The sequence below is a fragment of the Eublepharis macularius genome, chromosome 9, assembly GCF_028583425.1.
Source record: "Eublepharis macularius isolate TG4126 chromosome 9, MPM_Emac_v1.0, whole genome shotgun sequence".
In the NCBI taxonomy this organism is placed as follows: Eukaryota; Metazoa; Chordata; class Lepidosauria; order Squamata; family Eublepharidae; genus Eublepharis; species Eublepharis macularius.
In genome coordinates this window covers 47,019,039-47,043,723 of record NC_072798.1, presented here as the reverse complement: position 1 = coordinate 47,043,723, position 24,685 = coordinate 47,019,039, and the positions used below count along the sequence as shown (strand labels likewise).

General features: G+C 39.1%; 1 protein-coding gene across 3 annotated transcripts in view; it reads left to right on the top strand.

Moving 5' to 3' along the window:
* Nucleotides 1-960: 960 nt before the first annotated feature.
* The window catches only part of NEDD1 (NEDD1 gamma-tubulin ring complex targeting factor), a 43,153-nt gene continuing 19,428 nt past the window's right edge, over nt 961-24,685 (top strand). The window contains exons 1-7 of one of the 3 annotated variants that reach the window (XM_054989310.1): nt 961-1,149; nt 4,841-4,987; nt 10,827-10,921; nt 12,623-12,739; nt 14,206-14,346; nt 20,431-20,660; nt 21,486-21,687. In XM_054989310.1, the coding sequence (XP_054845285.1) occupies nt 4,849-4,987; nt 10,827-10,921; nt 12,623-12,739; nt 14,206-14,346; nt 20,431-20,660; nt 21,486-21,687 (924 nt within the window). In that variant the 5' untranslated portion in view covers nt 961-1,149; nt 4,841-4,848. The other 2 variants (XM_054989309.1, XM_054989311.1) reach the window with 2 other exon arrangements.

Genomic DNA, 24,685 nt, shown 5'->3' with positions numbered 1-24,685 from the left:
AAATTATCCAGGTGAGCGTGTGAATTATACCACTTTTTTGCTCACTATGCTAGTTCAAGGAAAAAATAAAAGTATCATAGCGCTCTTTCCTCACAAGGAAGGCCCTATCCTTACTAAAGAACTAATACCTTCTAGCCTTTCCTTGAAAAATTACAGCAATATAGTCTACGCTTTAATTACTTTGTGCCACAAAAACAAAGTGTCTTACCAAAGCCGCCTGCTCTACTGAAAAGCAAACTGATTATACAGGCCCTTTTCAAAACACAATTGAATAACAATGCATATTTTCTTTAAAATATTTTGAAACAAAAATGCAAAAAAAAAAAGCGCTGAAATAATTTCTTCGTGTTCTTGGCGCCAGCAAAGCCGCTGAAAGTGCAAGGCCTACGAGTCCACAACCACCTGGCTTAGGCGGAGCAGGCCAAAGAACCCCCAGCCCATGAGAAACTAAAGCTCCTCCCCTCGCTTTCTTCCTTTCGGGGAGAGATTTAGAAACAGGCCTCGGTTTCCCATCTGACAGTGCCCCGTTCCTTGGACGGATTATACCACTGGACGAATGAGAGGCATTGGTCAGGCTTAGCACGACCCGCTGCAGGCCTTCTTCCCAGGGCGGTGATAGTAGCTTTGCCTGCGGTGGAAGTCGCTGCCCTGAATCTTCCTACTTCAATTCTTCTCACCCAGGAGCAGCTATATTTCTCCTGAAGCTACCCGAGTTCATCACCTCAAGCAGGGTCATAAGTAAAGTTGCGCCGCTCCTCCCCACCTGGGATACTGCCATCGCAAGAGCCCTTAAACTCAGCCTTCCAGTCCCTCCCGATCCCCGCCTCGTCAGCAGGCGAAAAAAAGCACGTGATGCAACTCGTCCGTTTTAAACAGAAACTCCTTTCCACTTAAGGAGAAAACGAGTGCGTTTTGTTTCCTTTTGACCTTTCTCGGATGCCGTACTCGGAGGGGCTTCTCGTGGAGGCTGTTGGGATGGGCAGCTAAGTTGGAAGAAGCGCGGAAAGTCCACTTAGGGAAGTTGGGAGCCGGGAGAAGGAACGTGTCTATAAAGTTTTTTTTCGGGGAGGGGGCTCTTCTCATTGGCCGGAGAGATGAGTAAGACTGGGTAGAGGCCCCCATTCCGGGATCGCCCCGCCAATCGGGAAGGTGAGCGCGCGAGGGGCGGGGTCTGTAGTCGTCGTGGTGCCAAGCGCGCGTTACCTGATCCTGGCCCTTGGCGGGATGGGGTTGTCGCTACGGCAGTGCGAGGAGCCTCCCCAACGGGCAGGGCTAACCGCTTTGTCTGGAGGGGGCGCGGCCCTCGAGTGCTGAAGCTGTGGACTCACAACCTGGGCTGAAGGAGCGGCTTCCCTTGGGAGGTGGGAAGTGCGACGGGGGCCGCCTCGGGTGCCCTTCTTTACCTCTCGCCTGGATCGCGAGGATGAATGGAAGCAAGATGGTCCTCTTTGAGAAGTAATCACCCCCCACCCCGCCCTCAGTTTCGTTTTCAGTGCAGTCCTATGCAGAGGTACACTCTTCCAAGCTTATTGGCTTTAATGGGTTTAGAAGGGCGTAACTATGTTTAGGATTGCGCTTTGTCTTCGGTAACTAGGTTGCCACGCCCCTTCCATGCTTTTATGTGGGTAGCTGTCTTGCTTTGCAGTAGAGCAGCAAGATTTGAGCCCGATGGCACCTTAGAAACTAACAAGATTTTCAGGGTGTAAATCTTTCAAGAGTCAAAACTCTGAAGTCTCTGAAGAAGGGAACCCTGACTCCTGAAAGCTTACACATTGAAAATGTTGTTAGTCTCTAAGGTGCTATTGGACTCAAATCCTTCTTGCTGCCCCCTTCCATAATGTGAACAGTGCTTCAACCCATCATTATGTTACTGTGGTGTAGAAATTGCTTTAAGCGTCAGGCAGCACACGTGTCCGTTTCCCTGCGTGCATCTGGTGGTGGTAGAAAGTAATGCTTCAAAAGTGTCCCTATAGTATCTCAGGGTTGTCTAGTGGATTCAGAATTGAAAAGTTTCTAAAATAATAATGCCTTTGAACAAAATATAGATACTTGTATGTGAATCCTGTGTTCTCACTGTGGTCTCCCATCCAAAGTATTTATCAGAGCCATCAATAATGAGGCATGTCCATACCATTCACTTGACCAAACGCAGAGGTATTCTTATGTTTAATCTTATGTGCAAATAGTTGGACTTACTTCTGTATTAATAAGTTTGTCAGAATTTAAGTATGGATAGATAAAACAATAGTGTATTGCAGCAGTATCTGTTGAGAATTTGTAGTACAATTTATTGAGTTTAGACAATTCACTTCTGGAGCAGTTGATGAAATTGAATTTTTAAATACAGGTATTACTACAAAAGTTTGTTTAATGATTCATGCAGACTATTTTTGAAGCTGAAAAAGGACGTAATAATGATTTATTTAAAACATTTATATGCCACCTTGGTACCTAAATAAAGTTCTAGTATAATAACAATAGAAACATCTATATGTAAAAGATACTAGTAAGGAACTTTTAAATTCTTTGCACACTGTAAGTTTACAAACATATCTGTTTAACTAGTTTCAGGTAAGTACTCATGTTGGTCTGCAGTAGAACAGCCAGATTTGATTCCAGCAGCACTTTAGTGTTTATAAAGTTTATACCCTGAAAATCTTGTTCATCTCTAACGTGCCGCTGGACTCCAGTCCTGGTGTTCTATATAGCTAGAGTGTACATTCTGTTGGTTTCACTGGTGCTGAGTAAGTTTCTGTCATAACTTTTATGAATTTAGTTCATATGTTGGAATTTGTAAGATCCTACTGTGCAACCAAATACATGTTTAGGGTTTGGCATAATTCTGATTCTAAATCAGGTCTGCTGCTGAAATGATTTGTTTGGACATTTTGTTTAGTGGTTTTTGTGTTTATTTGAAGATAGTTATACAGTGTCATCCTAAGCAGAGTTTACAGCCTTCTAAACCTGTTGATTTTCTTAGACTTGCAGTGGAACTCTGCTTAGAATCACACTGTAAAAGTACTGACATATACTAATGAATGAGTGAGTTGAAGTTCTGCAAAGGTTAACTTACAAATGAATTTAATCATTTGCTTTTTAAGTATGTAGTGGCTATACATAAAATGCTTTCAGTCATCTTTTATTGATCATGTAAATCTTTACAGATCTTGCAGTTTGCATTCACTCAACCGCTCTTAGAATATGCTTGGAAGTTTAGGTATAATCCTTGTAATGTACAGGAATGGTTAAGGTTTTGATATTGAGTTATTTTTATTATTCTTATAACATTCTCTTCCCCAAGGACATGAGACTAGTATATATGGGAGTAATCCCATATTAATTTTTGTATCAGCTCTGTGATGTAAGTTTGTCTTTCAAAGAAGCAGGTAAATCAAGATCACTTTGGAATGTGAATAAGGAATGTGCATTGCTTATTTATTTTGGTTGTTTTTCCTGATCAGTTCTACCAGTTCTAAACAAGTTGTAGCAAACTTGTATGAATAATAAGAAACAAAATTTAGAAACTGTAAAGCGTTAACTCTTTCTCCATCCCCTTTTACACTATTGCAGGTACAATAACAATAACAACATTCAATTTATATTCCGCCCTTCAGGATGACTTAACACCCACTCAGAGCGGTTTATAAAGTATGTTATTATTATCCCCACAACAAAACACCCTGTGAGGTGGGTGGGGCTGAGAGAGCTCCTAGAAGCTGTGACTGACCCAAGGTCACCCAGCTGGCTTCAAGTGGAGGAGTGGGGAATCAAACCTGGCTCTCCAGATTAGAGTCCCGTGCTCTTAACCACTACACCAAACTGGCTTAGTTACAGATTATGTTCTTAGTAGTGGCCTTATAAAGTGTAACTTGTTTTTAGCCTTTGTTCACATTCCACAGCACATACTGTAATACTTTAACATGGTAACACTAACTGATTGGTTTTCATTGAGGTAGTGAGCATTCATGTTAATATATAGGCTGTTTTGGAAATAACGCCTATGTATTTTTCATCTACATGTACAAAAATGCCTTCCCTACTTGTGCATTAGATGAAGGAAGTTTTAATTGAGTATCCCAGTTTTTTCCCCTAAGTGTTCTTACCACCATCTCCTCAAGCCATCATGGAGTGGACTTCATTTGTGTGTAAAAAGTAACTGTTCCAAAGGCCTAATATTCATAGAGTTTACGATGTAAAGTTGATAGCCATACTCTGGCAAGAAAGGGGCCTGCACTGTGCATTCTCTAATGAGCAAATAGTTCTGGATCGTGGGTGCGCATTCATGTTGCCACCCCCCCCCACCGGAGCAGCTCTTATGTGAACATGGCCTATGGAGGAGGGAAGCGTTGATGGACTTTAGTCAGAATTGGTCTGCGGCATCATAATTCAAATGTGGGTCAATGTGAATAACTCAGCTCTTGGCATTTTAGGTTACAGCAATGTTCATGATCAAATGTAATCTCATGCCCAGTTTGGCAAAATGCTTTTGATCTTAGCTTGATTTTTGGTAAGGAATTAATGCTAGTGATGATAGGTGTTTCATTTTCATGGCGGACACAATCATTGCTCAGCAACATAGGGTACAGGTTTGCAGCTATGTTGCTCATTATTTATCAGTAGCTGTGAGACATGACTGCAAATATAGTATGTCCTACTGTAAATGTGTGGAAAGTGGATGCATACCATAGCTTATTACAATTACATTCCCAACTATATACTCTTGCTGATTACAACGAAGTCTATTCGCTACATGGAATAATTTATAACGTGTATCCAGCTGAACTGTAATAGAGTGTTTTCTTTCTCTTTCCCTCCCTCCACCACTGCTTTATGTTTACAGGTGCAGCCATGCAGGAAAGCATCCGTTTTGCTTCAGCAGGAGATGATGATGTGAAAATATGGGACTCCTCATCTATAACTGTAGTGGAGCAGTTCAGTCCACATACTTCTTCGCATCCAGTTAGCTGTGTGTGCTGGGGCAGCAATAGTATCCTTTGACATTTTGAGGGAGGAGATGGTTTAACATGTGGCCTTCAGAGTGGCAGGTCTTTCTTCTGGAGGCTGTGCAGGCACATTGTTTCTAATTTCTTACAGGAGATGCACTCTACATGCTACCTCCACTGTTACTGGGCAAGTTTACATTATTGTCTGGTGGCAAGCCTTATTTGTTCTGGTTAATGTTTATTTTCAAGGCTGTGCTTGATGTACTTATCCTGGGACCTAGCATCCACATGGTGCTCCATGTATGCAGAATCTGCCTTATTATCTCTGAGCTTAGCAGTGGTTGCTGTAGACAGAGGAAATTCCTCAATATGTTTGAAAAGAGGCATGGAAAGGGCTCTTTAAACTTTAGCTGGCCAGTGGGGGAAATTCCCCCCTGTGGGCCAGCTGAAGCATGGAAAGGGCCCTTTCCATGCCACTTGCAAGGGGCATGGAAAGGGCCCTTTAAACTTCAGCTGTCCAGCAGGGGGGATCACCCCTCAGGGGCCAGCAGAAGCGTGAGAAGGGCCCTATCTGTGCCATTTGCAAGTGGCACAGAAAGGGTCTTTAAACTTCAGCTGGCCAGTTGGGGGAAATCCCCACTTATTTCACCAGACAGGAGGGGAAGGAGAGAACCTCCTCATCCCCCTCCCATCAGGTGAAATAAGCGGTGGGGCGGGAAGTTTCGGTGTGCTCCAAATCTTCACAGAACATACCGAAGCAGGGCAATAAGCAGTTTCCGAAGTGGCTTGCCACTTCAGAAATCGCTTATTTCTGATTCTTTTTCCTGCTTTGGAAATTCCAAAGCGGGAAAACTGAATCTTTGTCCCTGCACACCCCTGCTCATAACTTGCTCACAACAGTGTTGAGTGACGACATGCGTAAGAGTTACTGGGCCAAGTCAAAAGATTTCCATACTGCCTCACACTACCTGAAATTTAATACTTGTTAAAGTATCTATTTACCTGCTCATCTGTATGTTGTCATGTGATAAGTAGTCAGGTGGTTTTATATGCATTTGTCATCTAGCTTTTTGTAATTGAGATGCTCTTTGTCCCCAGGTTTTAGTCCTGAGTCTGAGTCCAATAGTGGTGCACGTGATACTTGCTCCCTGAGTAGGGGAAGCGAAGTTTCATACTGCCTTCCATATTCTCTTGTAGCTTATACAACGCTTGTTTGCATTTTTGATGGAATCAGAAGTGTAGTGTGATTGGGGCTGCAAATCGCAAAGTACAGAGCTGGCCTGCTTAGTTAACACTTGGCTTTCCCTTTTGTTTACAGTGTAGGGCTACTAATGAACAACAACATAGTCTTTGGATACTGTAGAAAATATTACTGTTGTCTGCATGTTTTAGTACATACCTTGAATGAAAATGAATTAGTAAAATTACACTGTCATCTGAAGCTTTAGTTTTCTGTCTTTTAAGTCTCTTTGTTGTAGTTATAGTTAACCAAGAGGAAGTTTCTCTGAAGAAAATTTGTCTTTGTGTAGGAACACTAACACTTCACAAGTCTGACAAGCCCTGAGTTCTGTTGCATGTCTGTATTTTTTTCTTTGCCATGCAGAACTGCCGTGTAACAACATGCCATTTTGAATGTCTTTGGGTTCACCCTTTACTCTATCTAATTGCTTAAGATTTTCTGGTAACTGTGGTATTTAGCTGTTAAGTAGATCTTGTTAGCTGTTGTGGATCAGAGTGCAGCTTCCTCGTCATTGTTGGCAGCCTGATCCTAGGCAGCATAAGGTATGGTTAAGCCTGCTTATTACAGTGGATGTAAGTCCTCTTAACTCTGCCTAGGATTGGGCTCTTAAAAATGCTGGGTCTGATTTGTTTTCAGCTTTTATGAGTTATTGCTAGGAACATCACTAGCAGTGGCCATTTAACAACTGTTGCAACTTTCAGAACTAATATGCTGTGGAATTAAGGAAATGAAAGTCTTTATTCTTGTGATACTTAATAGCTGCAGCTAAAGCTTCAATAAGAAAGTTAATCCTTTATGCACTGGAGTAGGATGAGTACAAAAATTCACTGCAACATAAACTGGTATATTAAGGTACATAGAACTCTTATGTCCCTTTGCAAAGAGGAAAGTCTTCTTATACAATGGTAGTTCTTCTGTATGATTGTTAAAAATGCAAGCTTATTCATACCTGAAGACTCTGAACATTGATACATGTAACAGTTTATGTGCAAGGACTGTGCATCAGTTGTAAGCAGAGGTCAGTGTATTTCTGATGACTGAAAAGTAAGGATGGTTATGATATATAAGAGGCTTCTGTATAGTTCAAGCAAATGCTAGGAAGCAAAAACCCTGCAAAGGTATTAGACAGTATGGTGCAGAGCCAGGACCCTTCTCTGATTCTAAAGATAGCAACGGTATATTAAAACCATTGGCTGTTGTGGTTTTAATGGAGTTGTTTCATAATATTTAACATAATTGCTGTCACCTGTATTGAACAGAATAAAAGAAGTTTTCTTACGAGATGTGGTTTTCTTAGTAATGCTCATGTGCCTAGTGGTGCTCATGTGGTTTTATTTCCAACTTCTGGCTTGTCTTTTCAAGTTGCAATAGTGTATGGTGTAACTAGAGTCCAGTAGCACCTGTAAGACTAACAAAATTTGTGGTAGGGTGCTTTCGTGAGCCACAGCTTACTTCTTCAGATACAGCTAGAATATGAGTCCATCTGTTCTTATATCTTGGTGAGCTGAGTGATTTCAGATGCTGAATGACTGCAGGTAAATGACAATAGCTGGTTAATGATGATAGCAGGTGTTATTGGATAGACCGGGGTATGCAGAGGGGTGGTGGGTATGGAGAAATCAGCATTGGCTATGAGGCAGGAAACCTAGGTCTCGGTTCAATCCAGGTGGATGCATTTTCTTGAGCTTCGTTAGCAGTTGCCATTCAGCAGTTCTTCTTTCTAATCGCCCTTTGAAATTTCTCTTCAGGATAATTACTACTTTTAGGTCAGCAACTGAATGTTCTGGAAAGTTAAAATGCTCCGCCATTGGTTTTTGGATGTTATGATTTCTGATGTAAGACTTCTGTCCATTAATTTTTGGTTGAAGGGACTGGCCAGTTTGTCCAATGTAGAGAGTGGAAGGGCATTGCTGACACATGATGGCATAAATCCCATTAGAGGATGAGCAAGAACATGAACCCAAGATGTTATGGCTGATGTTGTTGGGTCCACTGATGGTGTTGCTAGGATCTATATGAGAGCAAAGTTGACATCTTGGTTTGTTGCAGGCCTTGGTACTAGAGTCCATGTTACTGTTTTTATCATTGCTGGTGAGTACTTGCTTAGGTTAGCAGGCTGTCTGTAAGAAAAGGTCACACATACCCCAGTGCCTGTGTGGGGGAAGTGTCACAATCCAGCATGGATTGTAGTATGTTTGTTTGTTGCGATTTCTATTCCACCCTCCCTGCACTGGCAGCCTCAGGGCGGATTACATTCCATAAAAGCATTTCAATAAAACTTAATACAATATAATGCCATTTCCTCTTATCTATGAATACCAAATACATGAATCTCAAATTATTATTTTTAAAGAGAAAAAGGGAGATGAAAGATATGAAAAATCAGATCCCATTCCTAGATATTATTTAAAATGCTCTGAGCTGTGAATAGCAGCTATTATTCCAAGGGAAATGTTATGCTTCTGAATAATAAATAATACAATATAAATATTTAAAAATACAAAAGATACAAAAGAGCAGCACAGAAAGCATCAGTTCAATTCTGGCACCCAAATACTCACTTGAAAATTGCTTAGAAAATTAAATGGTGGATGCTTTCTAGTAGGGAGGGCCTGCTCTCCTCTATTCGGCCAGTGGGGGCCTAGCTCAGCCCCAACCATATGCCTGGCAGAACAGCTCCATCTTACAGGCCTGGCAGAAAGATAACAAATCCTGCCGGGCCCTGGTCTCATTGGACAGAGCGTTCCACCAGGTTGGAGCCAGGACTGAAAAGGCCCTGTCTCTGGTCAAGGCTAGGTGAGCGTCCCTGGGGCCAGGGACCAGTAGTAGTTGTTTATTACCTGAATGGAGCACCCTCTGGGGCACATATAGGGAGAGGCAGTTCTGCAGATATGCTGGTCCCAGTCCGAATAGGGATTTATATGTTAGTATCAAAACCTTGAATTTGATTCGGTACTCCACTGGCAGCCAATGCAGCTGGCGCAGTACCGGTGTTATATGTGCATTACTAGGCACTCTGGTGATGACATGCTGCTGCATTTTGGACCAGTTGCAACCGCTGGATCAGACCCAAGGGAAGCCCTATGTAGAGGGGTGTGTGTGTGTGTTTATAGGGGTGTCCTATGGAAATGTTCGAAGTATGCATTAATATTGTCTAACTGAATGGTGCTTGGAGGCTGGGGGAGGAAATACACTGACTCAGCATATAATTGTATTTCCAATTCTCCAAACATTGATTTTCTGTGATGTGAAAACTGGCCAAGCATACAAACCACTATTTGCAAACCAGGACTTACCATTAACTTATGGTTAATGCTAATCAAAGTTTGAACATCAAAACAAATCATAATTCTGCCAAGTCAGAAAAGGAAAACCTGAGAGATAAAGGAATGTTAGAGTCTACAGAACATTCTTTATTCTTGGCTATGGATTACAGGACCAAGAATGTAACATCTGAATTGAGTGGCTGCTTGTTCTGATTGGCGTGATCTATGGTTATCATTAGGGGTGTGCAATTCGGGTTTCTGATTCGGGATAAATACACGAATTGGATCCGATTAGCAAAGATTTGGGATTTCCGAATCAGGCCCAGCACGCTGGCCCTGATTTGGAAGTGCTGGATCAAAGCTTCCCAAAATGATTTGGGTCACTTAGGAAAGCTTTGGGGTGTTTTCAAACCCCGCAGCTGGCTTCAGCTGACAAGTGGGGAGCTCCCCCCTCCACTGATCAGCTGGAGCCAGCCTTTGGGTTTGAATTTAAAGTGCTTGAAAGGGGTTTTAAACTTCAGCTGGGAGGTGGGGAGTCCCCCTCTCACAGCTGATGCTGGGGAAGCCCTAAATGGGCTTTAAACTTCAGCTGAGAGGCCGGGGATTTCCCCCCTCCCAGTTGAAGCCTGTGGAAGTCCTAAATGGGCTTTAAACTTCCGTTATTTCACCTGTTAGGAGGGGGACGAGGATCATACCCAAGGGAAGGGGGACGAGGGAACCCCTCCTCCCCCTCCCATTGAGTGAAATAGGAGGGGGGGGGTTCAGTGTGCTCCAAATCTTCACGGAGCATACTGAAACGGGGTTGAGAAGTGATTTCTGAAGCAGCTTATTTCCAATTCTTTTCCCACTTCAGAAATTCCAAAGCTGGAAAACCAAATCTTTCTGGCGTGAACACCGGTGGTTATTGTTGTTCACTGGCTTTTATGTTGTAAACATAATTTTTCATTCCAGCGGAAAGATTATCAAAAGCAGCAAATGTTGCTTTGAAATTTTGAGAGGGAACAAATGTATGTATGTGCTCAAGAGGAACAAGTTGGAGGTGAGAGATAAGTGTGGTGTTCTATGGGGAGAATGTTTTAAAAATCATTAACTCTCATTTGGATGGAGGCAAAGCAGAATTTATTTCTTGATTGGACAAGATTCTACATTATATATCATTCTGATGCTTTCAAAGCTGGAATGATTTCTCATCCTTGTTTTCTGTATATTGTCAAAAGCAATTGGTTCATTCTTCAAATCCACCATTTCTCTTGGCAGTACATTTCCTTCTGTTTCGAACTTTATGCTAACAAATATAGTTAAATGGACTCATTCTTTCCCTTGCCAGGTATTGTGCAAAGTGTTGTGCATTTTATGATCCATGACTCTTGCTTCCAGATAACTTTCTGGTCACTGCATCGGCTGTTGGTGATAAAATAGTGATTTCCAATTGTAAAGGTAAACCAGTCCCACTTTTTGAACTAGCTGAAGGGGTAAGTGAAATACTTATTTCTTGGCACATGAGCTTTTCTTTTCTCTATTGTGAGAATGTATCACTTTTTTCTCCCAGTATTCTGATCCTAAACTTGGGGTTTTTAAAAAAGAACTTTCTAAGTACTGCTATTCATGACCAGGAGATCAATTTAATGAAAAGAAAAGCCATATTCCATAATATTATTGAAGATTTACTTAGCTCTGACCAGAAATGTTCAAGTGCATCTACTGTCTAAATGCATATTCATGATGGCATAGGCTAGCAATAATGATATTGTATGTTGTAACTTGTTCATAGAAGTAATTGCTGATTACTGAAAGTTATCTTCAACTGACTAAATGTAACCTTTAAAGGGCTACTAGATCTGAAACACTGAATGAGTGCAAAAGCTAGAGCTTTGCTTTTACTCTTACACAGCTGCTGCCTTGTACAGATTGATTCTGTCTTGGAACTTCTTTTAATAAGTGCCCAAGACTATTGTACAGTGATGGACACTTAACATGTTAGTGTTCTGGTCTGAAGAAACTCAAAAGAAATTATTTGGTGTAATGTTGAAAATAAGTCCCACAATGAACAGTAACATTTTCTTGAGTCCAATTGTAGGCCTTTTTGTATTAATTTCTGCTTATTATACTGTATTGTTTGCTATGGCTTGTGAGCTAATACAGTAAAACTGATTAATGTATCTTTCTCACAAATTACATAATCTGAAAGTCTTGCAAGTGCTTTTCACAAAGCCAGTGTGCTAGTAATAATCTTGTCAGTCTCATGCATAACGATCACATTCCTTCTCAAAACTATGTGTATCTTTAAGTTAATATGAAAGCACTTTCTTCACAAAGTGTGTGTAGGATTGTTTATCTGTGTGTTCCTGGAAGCCATGTGAAATGTGCAGGGAACAAAGGGAAAAGTAGTTCTGTGTCATGTGTGGCAACACACCTTTAGTCCATTTGGGAGAAAGGTATGTTATAAATGCTTTAAATTAATAACACTAATTTTTTTTAATATATATTTAAAAAGCCATTGAGAACAACTTGTTACTTCTGTGATTATATACTATGTACACCATACTTTTCTTATTTAAAGAATAAGTAGTATACATTTTGAGAGGAGTAAGCAGGAATGGAATTGTCTTAATTCTCATGATGGTGAATGTTTCCTTTGCCTACATTTTACCTTAGTAGTTGAGATTCATAAAAGGAATTTTGTTGAATCTATTAATGTCTTCTAGTTCTAACCTTTCTGTATGCCATCTGTAAATTACATGGAAGTTAAAGGCTGAAGCCTCCTCTGCCCACCAGCTGTCCACAGCCCTGTACTTTCACTGGCTCCAGATGGTCCTGGAGCCAGTGCATCATACACTTCATTGAATACACTTGTGCCTCATACACTTCATTGAAACTGATCACAGAACTTCCATTAACTGTAAGAGAGGTGGGTTGGATCCAGACAAATGTTTTGTGGGTGGAAGGATTTCTGTCCATGGAGCATGATTATCCCAACTCCTACAGCAGCCCATAATGCTCCCTGAAATTGTCTTCCTAATGGATCTGTTCTCCCAAAGAATAGGATGGTAAGCATTTTGGGCTGCTCAGGTGGTGGGAAAATCATACTGCATGGACAGAAATCCTTGTGCCTGGAGAAACACCCCCCACCCCCCATGATATCAAAACTAGTATGTTTTTTTTTCTGTAACCAGGCAAAACAAACATGTGTAAGTTTGAGTTCCAACTCAATGTATATTGCAAGTGGAGGTATCGATAACACTGTTAATATCTGGGATTTAAAGTACAGAAAGCTTCACCGATCTCTTAAGGTAACAGATTTCCTTCTGTTAATTTATTTTTAAATTGATATCAGATCCTCTGATTTTAGACTCTTATCTTTGAATTTCAGCTCAGATACTTTCATTTGTGTAAAAGGTGTTAGTGTTTACAATTTGCTGACAGATTATATTACTAAATAAGGGATCCTAAGGCCATTTCAGTCTATTGCTTTAATACAAAAACAATTCATCCCCTTTTCTTAGTTGTTACAGGGGAACTGAATATTTCCCTCTACCTGTCTAAATGTGAACAGTGAACTATGTGGCTACTGTTCCCATCCTATTAAGTACACTATATTCTTCTCCTAGTGGATTAAGAAGCCTTTTGAGTAGGGATGTATGTTGTGCACATTGAAGTGCAGCACAGAAAATAATAGTTCATTCAATTTAAGAGTATCTTTTTATGTAATAATTAAAATACAGGATTCTCTAAGGCTAACATAAAACAGTAGTATTAAGGTAACTAAATACATTTCTGGCTAAGCTCCCATAGTAATTAACTACTTGTTTGTATTTTTACTAGGTAATCTCTTTATCTGTTGATAATTCCTGTATCCTGTCACCATAACTATGGATCTTAGTGTCAATGCTAATGTTAAACTTTCTAGCTTTATAATTGCCATATGGCAATAAACTTCTCTCTTAAGCACCTGTTATATGAGAATGCCTTGACATTTTAGGTATATGCAAACTTAGAATTATGTGGAAGAATAGATAGTTTTGGATGAATATCTTTAATATGCTGCACTGGAAAAAATGGGTATTACAAATGCAGTGTATTAGAAAAGCATCTTTATGTAGGCTAAAGATCTGTTGCATATATGAATTGGATGACTCTGGAGTTCCATCCAGCTGGTTAGGAATAAACAGGGGTATGTTGTACGTACATGAATGAGCTTACTCTTTAGAATCTTCAAGGACAGTGCAGCTTTAGAATGTACGGAAGACATGGGATGATTCAATGCTGTGCCCTCTGTCTGTCAGCATAAGCAGAGGTTTACTTGGTATGCTAGTTCATGCCCAGAGTTTTTAACGTGGAACAAACTGCTATGGGATTTCCACACCTGTAAAATGCTGCAGTTGAGAACAAACAGTAACTTTTTAATGAATGTATTATGGGTATCAGTCATATTTTTTTAGTTTTGATGATGGGGCTAGTTAGAATTCTAAGAAAGAACTTGTTGGCTACCAACCTCTGAGAAATATCCTGGATGAATGTGTAAAATAATAGGGGTCGTGCAAAATTAGTACTACCCATTAGTACTGTCCATGAATCACTAACGTATTAGGAAGAGTAAGGACTGGAGAAAGTAAAACTGAGCTATGCTTGGGAGGGTCAAAATATTTTAGTACTACAAACCTGGTAGAACATAAACTGAAATGATAGTTTTAAGAAGGTTGTATGCTGTATTATAAAACATTGTACCAAATTGAGATTTGTCTTTGTGTTTTCTTAGGATCACAGAGATGAAATAACTTGTGTAACATTTAATTGGAATGATTGCTACATTGCTTCAGGATCTATGAGTGGTGAAATTATCCTACATAGTCTTACTACAAATTTATCCAGCACGCCATTTGGCCATGGTGGCACTCAGGTAAACAATCTATGACATTGTAATACATTTCCGATACTTCCATTTTAAGTCTCTGTTTTAAAGCCTCTAGAAAAATTACTTTTTCTAAAAGCATCAGATCAAGTACTCATGGGATCTCGGTGTTTATAGATGATTCCTAGTTAGTGTTCTTTTTACTGTTCCATCATTCCCTTCTTTATTTGCTGTATGGGCATTTCAGGAACCCTGTCCCAAACTTATACATATTGAATATATTATCCCTGAATTCTCTCCTTTCACATTTACAGTGTACTGGATATGCAGTTCCCTCTCATACCATGTAGAATCTCTTCCCATCTGCACAGTCAGTGACCTTTGGGCCTTATCAAGGGTCCCACATGACTATCGCTGTAGCTGCGCACTTGCTTAGTATACTTGTCAAGACCACACATCCATGACAAAAAAGTTGTCGTGACATAAAGCCACTGTGCAGTGGGAAAATGGTTATCTGAATCCAACCATGGACTTCATTGGTAGTCGAGGAGAGTGATAGAATTGGGAGCTCTTGCAAGCAAATTGGGCTTCACAGAGGAAAATGTTTTCTTATTTCCATTAATGCAGAATTCAAGGGTTTAAAAATGAAATAACTCTTCTTCTCATCCTACTTAATAGTTTCATTCCTGGTAGGATTTAGCCTTACCCATTTTTAGCATTGTGGTTAGAAATGCAGGGAAATTTATCGGCGAGGCTGTAAATAACTACATAGTGATGGCTGTATTTTTAAAAGTTTTTCCCAGTAAACTAAAGGTGTTTAGCAGTGTGCAGACACAATATGGGGGAGGAACTTGTGTTCATTAGAACCAAAATACCACTTTCAGAGCTGTGATGCTTTGATTCATTGTTATCATTCATCAGTTTTATTGATGCAAAATTCTTTTTAATAGTCAGTTTGCTCTTTTTTTAAAAAAGCCATCTCACAGCAGAGCTAATAAACTTGTCATAGGTGTGCTTTATGTGTGGCTTATTTGGGAAACTGCTTCTGACAGCTATTGATGGACAGTGTGCTATCGTTTAAAAACGATACCTTCAGTGAAAGCAGGTGGGGGAAATGAGCTGCAGTGATAAGGTGCTGAAAGAGCTATAGCTGGATTATATTGACCAGTATCTTCTGTGTTTCCTGCACATTTTGTCTTGACAGCTGTTTATCCTGCCATTTGTAACTTTCCATACATTGTAGTGAGAAAAGATTAGATGACTCATTGGAGACCATGGTTTAAAACTTGGCAATTATTAATAGAAAGTGCAAGGATTTAAAGCTTCCTTTATGGAGCTGAAATCTATTGTGAGGCCACTTTTATTCTGCATTAACTATATCTAAATGGGGCTGAAATAGTATCCATCACATGAGTGCTACAGTTTGTGCAAAAATGCAGTTCTTGCTTAGTGTAGTACTGTGTAATACAAATATTGTGGTTTCTCTCCTGTTATCTGTATAGGCTTCTTCCTTTGTGTGTGCAAGATAAATTCAGAACTGTAATGTGGAATAGAAAAGTGAAAGAGGCAAACAAAAGCAATGAGTTATAGAAGTGAGTGGAGGTGCTTGAAATAAGAGTTATGGGGAGATCAAAGGACAAATACAGTAGACAGTTCATTTCCCCCCCCCCAATATGTGTACCTCCCCTGTCCCCCCACCCTTATGAAAGATAAAATACTTTACCCAAGCCATCTGATTCAAAATGATGGCAGTTGCTTTAATCCATTTGTTCTTTATCAAACAATCTCTATCCCTTTAATCTTTTTTTTTTTTAGTATAAATGCCTGGTAGTTTTCACTAGTGTAAATCTCCCTGTCCTGGGGGAGGAAACTGCATTTGATTCCTGGGAGATGCATATTTTTGTTCCTTTCTGACAAATATCAGACCAAGAGTCTCAAGTGAGAGGAGTCAGGGGCTTAAGATACTACTGTCTGTACAGTCTTTTCTGTCTAAGTCTTTTGCACATTAGTTTTATCATGTCTAGTTTTGTTTGATGTTTAGTTAGTGGATTTCTGTGCCTCCATTCCATTCAAGGGGTGCCCAAGACGGCTCACAAATGATAACATATAAAATACAGGAACTGTAAAAGTGTCAATAAAAGCAAAACAAAGAGCTGCTGTAGCACAGTGGTTAAGTGGTTTGCTGCGAATCAGCAGTCTACTGGTTCCAATCCCACTACTGCCATGAGCTCAGTAGGCGGCTGTGGGTAAGCCACTCCTCAGTCCCAGCTCCCCAGCTGTATTGTGGGGATAATAATAACACTAAATTATTCACCGCTCTAGGTGAGGCACTAATCTGTCTATAAGAGCAGTATATAAGCGCTATTATTATTATTATTATTATTATTATTATTATTATTATTATTAAGTTTAAACTCTGGTCATAACGAGTTTCAGTAAAAGTCTTCTGGAAGGGAATATCTTCAGGGAATGTTGGAAGGCCTGCAGTGATGGTTTCAATAGTACCTCCTAAGGAAAGGAATTCCAGAGTTTAATGATGGCAACATAGAAAGCCCTCCCACAGGTCACCACCAACAGTTTCTTAGAGTGCAAGTTCCTTCCAAGAGGGTCTCTGAACCTAGGCAAGTTCATAGTCCTTTAAATATTTAGGGTTTAAAGAGTAAAAATCAAGACAAAATTAGATGAAAGGGGAGAGAAATCGATGTAATTGGCATTTGGATGACATTTCCCTTCAAATCTCTGAATTATCTTTCAAGAACAACTCAAGAACAAGATGAATCCTTTCAGCATCCCAATGTCCAGTAGCTGAGGGGAATATTAGAAGTTCCCCAGTACCTTCTTGTGCAGCCTGCCTTCTGTAAATGCCTGGTGGTAGCACAGAACAGTGCCTTCTTGTTCTTACCCAGTCAGCGAGTCCAGAAAAATACCATGATTGATGTTATCGGATACTGCCATGAAAAGAGAGCCAACAGTGATGCACTCTCCTGCCAGCTGACTGATGTAGATCATCTGTCAAGGTGACCATGGTAGTTCCCATATTGTACCTAGATTGAAAAGGATCTGTGAAATCTCTCATCCAGAAAAACTGACTTTGTGATGTCATTCCCTTTCTCCCCCTCCCATGAATTTTGCCTTAGAAAAGGCAGATTAGAACTTGATGGATAATCTGCTGTATCAACACTTGGTTTTGTCAAAAGCAGACTTACTATTGCTTCTATTAAAACCAAAGGCATTGGATCATCCTTTGGGACAGTCCTCATTTTCTGTTCCAGTTAGACATGGATCCAGTGGGAAAGGTCATGGGGGTTTTCAGATTCTCCCTGTATTCTGTCCACAGTCTCATGCTGCACAAAACAGAGAACATTCAGTGTCTACAGTTAACATGAATCCAAAGTTGGATTAAGTATGATGAATTTTATCCAAAAAGTGATTAACAAATTTGTCATATATGAAGGATCCCATAATGATTGCACTGAAAGTAGTTTTTGATAGGTTTGAAATGTAGATAATTATTTAGAATTTTACAGTAACAAACATTGCTTTCAATTTGAAGCACTTTATGCCATCGGTTTCAGGTCCCCAGTGTCTTGTAGAATCATAGCCCCTGGTCTTAAATTCTCAGCAGTATAGACTTAGACAGAACTTGGCGTTTTGTCAGGATTCGGAAGTTTCCATTGTTCCTGCAAAAATGCCTAGCCTGAAGAATTTTTTACATTTTAATTGCATGTCACTCCAGTAAGGCCTAGTTGGCAGACTTGCTGACTAAACAGCTGAAATGGCTGCTCTTGTAATAAAGAAGTGGTATCAATGCTGATGTTCACTTACAGGGTTTTTTTTGTTTCTCACTACAGGATATTTTGTCAAATCCAATCTTTTTCTGTAGTATGCAGTTGTACTATAGGAGTGCTTATTGAGCTGACCCAAAGGGCAGGGCAATTTTGTGAACATTTTGAATCCTCTGAAAAAGTGACCACTCCCCTCACCTTGGCTGTTGCCAGGGTATCTCTGTTGCTCAGGCAGCTGGGCCAGTGCGTTTGGTTGTGTTGTGATGAAAATGCCATGCTATAGGATGATAAGGACAGCTGCTGTGTTGTTCCTCTTTATCTCCTCTTCCCCATTCACAGTGAAGTTGCCCATAGTCAAATCTGATTAGCTTTGTGTGTAATCATGAAATGTGGTTCCTGATTGGTTTTTATCATGTAGTTAGCAAGATCATAATTTAAAAAAAATGCTACTGAAGTTGATGAATAGGTGCAAGAAAGATAAGCTTATGGGGGGGGTAACTTTGCAACTTATAGTCACCCATCCAGCCCCTTGCTACAGAAAAAAATTTCTAGTGGAAATCAGCTAGCTCCATTTATATCAAGTTCATATCTGGGGCTTGCCTGTAAACTAGTGCTGTCCTCTCAGCCTTTTCCAATTATCTTTCAAAGAACAATACAACTTTATGCTGTATAAACTTCCATAACACAATTATTATTCTCTGCTGTCCTAATGGTCATAGAACGGGGGTGCTGGGAACCTGCTACCTCACCTACCAGTTCTGGGTGCTGACTACTGGGTGCAGCCACTCCAGCAACCAGGCAGGTAGGACGCTTTCCACTTATTTGTGAGACTGAAATTTCTCCCTTTCCCCAAGGCCAGGCTTTCCAATCTCAGGTTCATTTCTGGAGTGTACGTATGCACAAGATAAGAATTCTAGACTCAGCTTAGTAAACGTTTTTAATTATGGAGAGTCTCCGAAGGCATGAAGCACTTTTACTCAGGCAACAACAATTAAAACAAGAAATCCTTACTGTTGCTAAATATTAAAACTGCCTATCTAAAACTTAAGGACTAGCATCTCTTAAGTGGTTTCCATTGTTGCATATTTTACCCATCCATTAGAAAGTGAGCCTTCTCTCATGCCTGGCTGATTCAGCATAAGGACATGCTAAGATGATAAAATAGCATGTAACTTTCAGCTTCTCTCTCGCATGCTTGCATCATAATGAACTAGTTGAAGGAAGGAACCGAGTGAGTTGAGAATCCTCAGTGAATCACTCAGCAATTCAAGAACGAATCAGGGTTAAGCCATTAATTGGCATTACAGCAGTGTGAAAACTAAGAAGTTAAGCAAAGAGCTCTCTGAGAACAGTCTCGCCAAGGTTGAATCTCTGGGCAACTTAGAGACTGCTTCACAGGTTTTTCCAATCAGCTCTGCAAACATATTCCTGGGCTAGGCTACAAACCTTATAATACTTACAACCTAAACCTAAGTTCAGCCATTTTCTTCCAAAGACCTAGTCTTGGGCTAGCAACTTCCATACAAGGGGTTTGCCATGAAATGGCAGATGTTTTCTTCAGTGACTAATAATTTCAACACACAAGATAATTTGCATCTGTAAATGTGCAAGTTCAATTTAGATTTAAAAAGTTGCAGTTTTGATGTGCTATTATGTAAAGAACAGTCTTATACTTTCAGTGGAATCAACCTATCAAAGTCACATTATAATCAAAATAGGTGTTCTAATTGGTCCACAGTCTCTATAACATTAAATGTGTAGTGATCAACTTGCTGATAACTTTCTGCTAAAACAAATTCTACTGGCATGGTTATTAAGAATGATGGAGTACTAAGAGTTCAAAATTGTCTAAGTGATCTCTAGGTTTGATGGTAGGGTTAACCAATATAGGTTAAATTCCAGTAGCAAACCCCCTTACTAAGATTTTGAACAGTATTTTGATAGCTTGTTAGCTGTAAATTCTTTGTAACACGAAACTACTTTTGAGTGCTTGTGATGTACGCGAGTGATTCTTGCACATTGATACAATTGTGAAACAAATTGTTGATACAGTTTTGAAACAAATTGTTGAAATGGTTGGCACAAGCTGGTTATGGGATTTGACCCTGATCCATTGCCAAGAACTAAAATTCAGTTCTTGCTTGTAGCAACCTATAGTGAAACTAGAGCATTTTATACATAGCTGCCTCTTAGGCTACCAGGTACAAGTCTTCATTTAAAATCTCTATCAATTTATATATCAACAAAGGTTTGGATCTAAGCAGTGATGAATTTTAGCTTAACACTTGCCTAAGTACAAATGGTGCTAAGTTGTTAACCAACATTTAATTTTTTGTTGTTGTTGCAGCCCATTCGGCACTTGAAATATTCCCCCTTTAAAAAGGCCTTGTTGGGCAGTGTCTCCGACAGTGGGACGGTTACTCTGTGGGATGTAAACAGTCAGAGCCCATATCATAACTTTGAAAATGCTCATAAAGCTCCCGCCTATGAAATCTGTTTTTCTCCAGTCAGTGAGCTGCTACTTGTAACTGTTGGTCTGGATAAAAGAATAATTCTATATGACACTGCAAGTAAAAAGTAAGTATATGCCGGGCAGAAGATTTACTGAGATTATGTTTGGTCTCTTTTAATTGCACAAGCAAGCTGAAGTGCTTAGGGTTTCTTTACAAAAATGGCTAGGTTTAAAACTTTAATGTCCACAAAACTCAGAGCTGTGGAGATTCTTAATAAATCCCATAATATCTATGCATTGTTTAGACTTGTAGCTATAATAACAGTTACTGTGTGTGTGTGTGTGTGTGTGTGTGTGTGTGTGTGTGTGTGTGTGTGTGTGTGTGTAAAATATATGCATGCACAGTTATGACTCACTTGTTTATTGGATTGTTAAAACTGCTATGATGCTTATCTAGAAACTGTACATAGTCTAAGAAAGCTGGATTATTAGGAGAACCTGAAAATGGGAAATTAAGTTTACTGATTAGTAGAAGCTGGTGTTCAAGTCCAGAGCAAGCCAAGCCGAACATGGAACAGAATGCAGGAGTTTTGTTTCATGTGCACACACTGGAATCTCCATGAAGTTTGAGGTGGGGTGGGAGTTTCCTGTAGCTGTTAAACATGCATATATGCTTGAAGAATGTCAGTTCTGTTTACTGAAAAATTTAATGCATACATGTCTGAATTACAGAATTAAAAATTGTGGTATGAACTTGGACCAGGGTGATGCAGTTCAGGTCATGGAGCTGACCATTATCTGGCCATTCTCTGCTCATTTTGAGATAAAAAATGGATTGTGTATGACACAATAAACTCATGGAAGGGTGGGATAAAAATAAATGTTTTGGAAACTTTATATAAAATTACATCTCTCCCCCCCGCCCCAACATTTTTCTTTGCAACATGAAGGCAGTTGAGGACTTTGGTAGCAGAATCTCCTCTAACTGCGGTAGACTTCATGCCTGAAGGAACTACTCTTGCAATTGGATCTTCTCGTGGAAAGATTTATCATTATGATCTAAGAAAACTGACAGCACCTGTGAAATCAGTCAGTGCTCACAAAACTTCTGTGAAATGTATAACACTGCAGAACTGTAGTAACTTTATAAAGGTAAGGCACCTTGTGCATTAAGAACTCAAATATAGCCATCAAAACCACCCCTATGAGGAGAAATATGTGCTGTAGAACCCAAGAAATCCTAAAAATGACAACTGTCATGTTTTCATGATTTGTGATGAAAATATGCCAGGAGGTCCTAAGGTTAGCCCACACCCTCCTTCCTTTGCTATGCATGCCATGACAAAATTGAATACTTCCCAATCTAGAATGAACCACTGTTTGTTTTGATGTCTGTGATTTGTTAACAAACAAGCCTGCAAGTCTGGATTCTGATCTCACTCTCTTTTAAATCTCATTTAGAACCCTGGTAACGAACTGCAAGTTGCTACCCCCATATTTTAATGTCACAACAGATTGCAGTTTGTTTTAAACCAGGAAGTCTTTAGTGTATTTTACATGAGAGAAGGAAGAAGTCATAACCCCTGGTTTATTCTCATCATGAACTGATCTCTTAGTGACATCTAAATGCAGCCTAGTTACATTAAGCTTTAAGCATTGTACTGGTTGTAGGTCCCCAAGCTTTTTGAGCCTGTTGGCACCTTTGGAATTTTGACATGGAGTGGGTGCAGCCATAAAATGGCTGATGCAGGAGGTGGAGCCACCTACATGAAGGAAGGCCAAGAGCAGGGGAGAAAAGGGGTAATTTTAAATGATGCACTGGGAAAGAGGAGTGATAGAATAAAACCAATATTGGTGTGAGCTGCTGCTGAAACAGTTATTTGAATCTGCATTGCCAGTCATGTCTCCAGTGGCCAATCAGAAGCCCTGCTGAGTAAGAGCCCCAGGTGACACCACTCACATTCTTTTTTTTCTTTTTTAAATTAAAGTTCTTATAAAAATAATAACACCTAACAGGCAAACAACAACATTAAGAAGAAAAATACAAATTAAAAGGAGTCTTCAGATTTTCTCTGCGGCAAATGTAACAATCATTACAAAATTTTCTTTTACTCTATTTACAAAGAAAAGCTCTTTTTTTCTATTGATGAAATTCTTTATTCATCAAATCCACTAATCATCAAATCATAATTATCTATTTCATGCAAAAAAGTCTATAAAGGGTTTCCAATCAACAACAAAAAACGTAGTCTTTTTTTTCTAATCAGTGAAGTAAGTTCAGCCATCACTTTGAGTTCCAGTACCTTCACCAACCATTCTTCTATTGGAGGGAATATTGAACTCTTCCACTTTTGCACACAGAATATTCTTGCCGCTGTTACTATATATAAAAACAAAGTTCCATGACGTCTTTCCAGCTGAGTGTCCGTTAATTCCAAAAGAAAAAGCTCAGGTTTCAATTGTATGTTAATCTTTAAAATCTTGATTAATAATAGTATTTGTGTCCAATTTTTTTTCTTTTTTGCATGTCCACCACATGTAGTAAAATGTTCCTTCGTGTTGTTCACATTTCCAACATAGACTCAAAGTAACTTTATACATTTTGGCCAATTTCTTCAGAGATATACACCAATGTTATATCATCTTATAAAAAATCTCTTTAAGACTCAAATTTAATGCAAATTTCAACCCTTTTAACCACATTTTTCCATTGCTCCATTCGTATATTATATCCAAAAACTTTAGCCCATTTAATCATAAATTCTTTCAATTGCTCTTCCTGTGTTTCAAATTTCTACAAAAGTTGGTACATTTTGGCAGTAACATGTTCATTATTTGTGTATAGTTCTGCCTGAAACTCAGTCTTAGATTGCTCAAAATAATGTCTTTTATCTACTTTAAACCTTTCTAAGATTTGTAAATAAGAAAACTACTGGCAAGTATGTCCTTCTATCATCAAATCATCTTTTGATTTTACTTTATATTCACCTTGTGAGAATTCTAACATCATGGTATGTTGGCCATTTAACATATTTGTCATTTCACTTCTGAAGTGAGCTTCTTGTGGTGATAACCACAAACTTAGGATCTGTAAAACAATACCTTTGTATTTGTTCCATGTTCTCAAAGTGGCATGTGTAACATAGTGGTCATTACATTCTTCATTAACCTAAGCTTTGTCATACCACAATTATCAATTCCATCCAAATCTCAAATCATGCCCCTCTATAGTTTCCTATTTTTAACAAAATCAATTCCTTCACCCACACCAAACATCAAGCGGCAAAATATAGTTTCAGGTCAGGTAAACCCAACCCCGCCTCTTTCCTTTGTATCCTGTAATATCTTATATTTTACTTGGGTTTTTTCCCCTTTCCATACAAATCTAGATATTTCTGCCACTGTTTAAATGGTGCCTCCTTTGTCAAAACAGGAATTGTCTGAAATAAAAATAACATTCTAAGTAAAACATTAGACTTAATCACAGATATTCTCTCCAAAAGTGACAGTTGAACTTTTATCCCTCTTAACAAGTCTTTTTTAATTTAATTCCAAATCTTAACATAGTTGTTTTGAAATAATAAACGATACCCAAATATTTTACCTTCTTTTCGATTTTAAAACGTGTTTATCAGTTTCATTTGGTCTTGTATCTTCATATTTTTTCTTAACATCTTAGTCTTCTGTTTATTGACCTTAAAGCCTGCTAATGCACCAGATTCAGTTTAGCTATTAAAATTTCAGTTCTCTTTAAAGGATCTTCCAAGACCAACACCAGATTATCGATGAAGGCTCTTAATTTATAAGACTCTTTTTAAAAATCTTTATACTTCCATTTCTTTCATCTTGTCTTATATCTCTGAACAAGAATAAACAGAAGAGGTGACTATAGGCAACCTTGTCTTGTCCCTCTTTGTATCTCACATGGTTTAGTTAGCTCTCCATTAATAATTATTTGCGCTGTCTGAGCATTATATATCAGTTTTACCCATTTTATAAAATTTTCTCCAAAATCCATGTCCTCCAAAACTTTAATCAAAAAGGTCCTGTTCAAATTGTCAAAAGCCTTCTCTGCATCTAAGAAAATCAGTGCAGCTTGTTTTTCATTATGTTTATCCAAATATTCCAAAATATCTAATATAGTTCTAAC